Source organism: Procambarus clarkii, chromosome 13 (genome assembly GCF_040958095.1).
Source record: "Procambarus clarkii isolate CNS0578487 chromosome 13, FALCON_Pclarkii_2.0, whole genome shotgun sequence".
Lineage (NCBI taxonomy): Eukaryota > Metazoa > Arthropoda > Malacostraca > Decapoda > Cambaridae > Procambarus > Procambarus clarkii.
The window spans coordinates 38,578,743-38,583,269 of NC_091162.1; the positions used below are offsets into that span (position 1 = coordinate 38,578,743).

The 4,527-nt window shown below is 39.5% G+C and overlaps 1 protein-coding gene across 1 annotated transcript; it reads right to left on the reverse strand.

Moving 5' to 3' along the window:
• Nucleotides 1-439: 439 nt before the first annotated feature.
• On the reverse strand, nucleotides 440-4,060 carry LOC138364474 (alkylglycerol monooxygenase-like). The gene is made up of 7 exons (XM_069324116.1): nucleotides 3,956-4,060; nucleotides 3,682-3,806; nucleotides 3,392-3,540; nucleotides 2,971-3,240; nucleotides 2,645-2,796; nucleotides 1,972-2,223; nucleotides 440-730 (listed from the first exon to the last, which is right to left on the reverse strand). The coding sequence occupies exons 1-7, from the start codon at nucleotides 4,058-4,060 to the stop codon at nucleotides 440-442; spliced, it is 1,344 nt and encodes a 447-aa protein (XP_069180217.1).
• Nucleotides 4,061-4,527: the final 467 nt, after the last annotated feature.

The following is a 4,527-nucleotide window of genomic DNA, read 5'->3' on the forward strand; positions in this document are numbered from 1 at the left end:
TATTAAAGTCATCAGCTGGAGAATTAAAATCAAACTGTCATACATGAGGCCATCAGGTAATTAGTAGGCTTCTAGTTAACCGGCAGATGACCATTCAAACTTAGGGTGTTTATGAAATTTCCTAGACAATTAAGTACTAATTCAGACAGTAAATGACTCAGTTTACCTTAGTTTGCATTATATAATTTGGATTCACAATTACAACTTCTCTTCTGAATTATTACTCCCGAATGTGAAATTGTGTGAAAGAATTAAATTGCCTGTATTCCATTCAGGTACAAAACTACTGTTATCAGCAAATGTGAGATAATGAAGGCAAAATTTAAATGGTACCAGTTTGATATTGTGGATTCATTAAAGAGAATACAAGAACAATTTAGCATTTCGATTTGTATGGAAATCATTTCGATCTGCATGGAAAGGCTCCTAATTCGAGATTTTATAATTTCGGTATGTTCTGCATGGTCTTATTGGTTAGGTTAGTGCCTAGGACTATGGTTAGTGCTTTTGAGATCCAGAGGGTAAGGGAAGCAGTAAAGTAGAGCAAGAGGGCAGTGTCCACATCTGGGATGGCAGTAATGGATGTGGTGGAGGAGTAGGCTATCACAGCAGCACAGCGCACAGCCTCTACCACTGGCGCCCACAACCACCCATCATACATGGCTGACATCACACCCACTGTCACGAATATGAAGATCTGGGACGTCACAACCGCCTCCAAGGATAATATCTGAGGGACACAAATAATATATATTACTACATTACCCGACACTAATTACATAAATAACTTTGATTTACGATAAATCTAAACTAATTCTGCTCTATTAAATCTAATACTAATTCTAAATATTCTTGTAGGGCCTCATAATGTACTTACATACATTATGCATCCAGCATTTCTTCGACCCATAATTTCGTTGATTATTTAAAATTATCAGAAAGCTAAAAATTGGTTGAACTTGTGGGATTAATATAATTTGCTGTAAATTCTGAATTAATTTGCTCGCCTCCCTAAGTGAAGATAGGACGGTAGTCGTATCAGACTTAGGTGCTAGGCGGATGTGTCGTGGAGTGCTCTTGAGAATGTGTGACCACATGCTAAGCAAATTGAGTAAGATCAAATAATATCACATTGTCTGTCAGAATATGGAGAAGGCGGTTTGCCTCAGCAACAGGAGAACCTCTGGGAACTCTTAGAACTCTTCTCTTACAAAGAACATCGTATGCATTATAAAAGCCAAGAAATGGAAGAAAGCTCGTGGGGAAGCACTGTCCCGTTTTCTGATTTGGTTCCTTTGGTTAGGAGAGGACACGTTAAATTAACAGTTTTCTTGACTTTGGGAAACCTTAGGAGAGGCTGCTGGGAGAACCAATGGGAGACTGCTATGCGTGCAGGCCTTTTCAGGTGAGCGAGGACCAATAAAAAGAAATTATAATACAGGTAAAAAGTGAAACCGAGAGTGAGATGAGAAACGAATTGTAATGATCAATGCCAGACGGGACCGGGTCATTTGAGGTCTCAAAAGGAAAACGTCACCAGACAGATGCAGGGTGTTCCTCGGTCATACATACATAACAGATGGAACCGACGTGGCAGTGGGAAGTATTAAATTATCTCAATAAATTTACTTGAACTTTATGAGCATAGTTGAAGTAAATGTGAATACATACAGAAATCACAATAACGTAATACATCAAATGAACAAATCTACAAGGGACGTGATGAGGATTCGACCCAGCGCATGGGATGTTCCCAAATTCGCCTTAGTCAACTGAACATGGTCAAAAGAATTGCAACCGGGAGTGCTACTGCCCTCACTAGGATCCCAAATTGGGGTTTCACACAATTCCCCATGCCTCCATCACGGACTTTGTTCGTTTAAATGTCAATAATTAGCAAACAAGGTGCGTAATGAAGACAAAAACTCTGAATTAAGAGCAAATGGAGACAAGAAACTGTAAAGGCCTTACCTGGAAGTTGAAGCACATCAGCTGTTGAGCGATGAACGACAGCGCCATGTGAGTGGAGACATACATAAATTTCCACAGTGGCAGTTGGGGGTCGTACTTGGGCCTGGGAGCCTGGACGTCGGTGAAGGTGAGAGGGTCCCCTAGACGAGGCGTCCCCGGGGCCCAGCCGGGGCCGTAGAACACAGACCTCAGTGAGTCTCCCCAACTGCTCATGCTTCTTGCCTTCCGGTAAACTTCAGCAAAGTAGAAGAACTGTGCAGATAAATTTCTAATATGTAAAACAGATTTACAAAGGCCGCTTACCACAAAATGATGGCGAGTTCAAGAAAATATTGGGGAAACTCCAAGCACGATATACATAAGAGCTATATTTATATCAGATGGATAAATGTTATGAATGAATTTATGATCACCTAAAAACAAAAGTGTACAGAAAAAATATTTAATATATTAAATATTTAGATATAGTAAATATATATAGTAAATATATAAATATATATATTACTTTTATATAGTAAAATTTTAATTATAATTATAGTAATTTTAATTTAAATATAGTAAAAATATTTAGAGTACTTATTTAAATGTTTTTAAGTCCACTAGTTAAAAGATATTCTATCGTACATGCTTATGCATGAGTTCGGCAAAATGAGTAAAATAGTTGATAACATACCTGATGCCAGAGAACGTTATGGGTCTGGGGCTGCTGTGTCAAGCCGTAGACTATCTCCTCCTGGTCTCTCTCTCCCTCAAAGGTGCCAAAGATGCGGTCCCAGATGATTAAAACACTGGCGTAGTTTTTATCCAGGCACCACTTGTTAGCTCCTGGATATAAACAATTAGTCTGTTAAAGTATTATGCTAAACATAAATCTTTCAGATAAAATAATTCTACTTTTATTTCATTAGTTACAAACGAACATAGGCATAAAAACGAACGAACGGAGGCATTATGCTGGGTTGGAGGCATAAAAAAGTAGAAGCATTGCACCAGACCTACCATGATGGACGCGGTGATGGGAAGGTGTCATGAAAATCCAGCCTATTGGTCCGAGGCTGCCAATGTACTCTGTATGCACCCAAATCTGGAACACATAATTTAAAGCAATGTGGACAACGACAGAGGGTAGCGGAAATCCTAGTAGAGCTAGAGGTTGGTAGCAACACATATTGGCGGGTCGCTGGAACATTGATATGCGTGTCGCCGTGGCAAAGTCGAAGTCTTCAGAAGAGTGGTGGACCTGATGTATTGCCCAAAGGACATTCAGTTCTGAAGGTGGAGAAACAAATAATGAGTTTAATGATGGTATGTGTTGTCAGCCGGACAGCTTAATATCGCACACTACCTTTACATGGATAATTGACCAAGATAACAGTTAACGTTTTACGTTAACAGTTAACAGGTAACAGAGCTAACATACCATGGTTAGCTCTGTGGATCCAATAGTAGCAGAAGTCAACGAATATGAAGGCGCCAAACCAGGTATAAGGCGAGTCCCAGGGTAGTTCCCACAGGCGGTACTGGTAGAGCATCTGGTAGCTTGCCACACCAAACGATGCAGTCACTAATCTGAAAGCACAGACGTTCATGAAATTAATTTTCTTCGAAGTTAAGTACTCATGTACTTAACATGTTAAACATACATATTATTATTACTATTTAAAACCTTTAAGCCTCCCTCCGAACGCAACAGTGCGTTCCCTCCCTTACCCTGCAGACTCGTGAAGGATGCCAATTCCAAAAGACGAGAAAACTTGGTTGACTCTGGCAGGGCGGCCCATCAGGTAGCGCGCTATCACCTCCGCAAAGACAATCGTTACGACAAGTGGAACTGCCTGAAATACACAGATTTATTATAACTGTCTTATGTTAATATACTAAACTCACATCTTAGCTGACATTTAGATGCGAACTTACATGCAGAAATATTTCGATTATGTAGTTGATTTAGTCAATATGATGCAAATGTTAACAATAAAGGTACCTCTTGAACGTATTCGGGGACTTCTTCAATATGCCTGAAGGTTGACCTGCTCGGGTGGACCAAGTACAGCATCCTAGCCATTCGCTCAATCAGGAACCACCCCATCGCTGTTGCACACAAAAGCGAAACGTTAACTCGGAAATTGTGAAACGTTATTAAATATATAATATATACGTAAATTATACTAATTCTGTTAATACACATTTTTCTATAAATATATTTTTCAAAAGATAAAATGTGTTGAGCCTATACAAAGGAAAAAGTTGGATATGTTCAAGATGAAAATTGAGATAATATTAACATATAACAGTGTGTAAAAAGGCCTTCATTTAAAATAAACAAATAAAAGGTCGAATAATTAATTGTGGTGCTTACTGGTGAAGTTGTGTGCCGCCTTGGGCCACTGTGGAGGACACTGGTGCTTCTACACTCAGCAGTTGGTCATCAACTGAGACAACGACGTTGTTTGCTGCTTTAGATTTAGCTACTCAGAAGGAAGTGTCCATGTAGCACGGGCTATGGTGAGCCTTTGTGAGAGAGACGCCAGTTTCTCCTTACTTTAAACACACTAG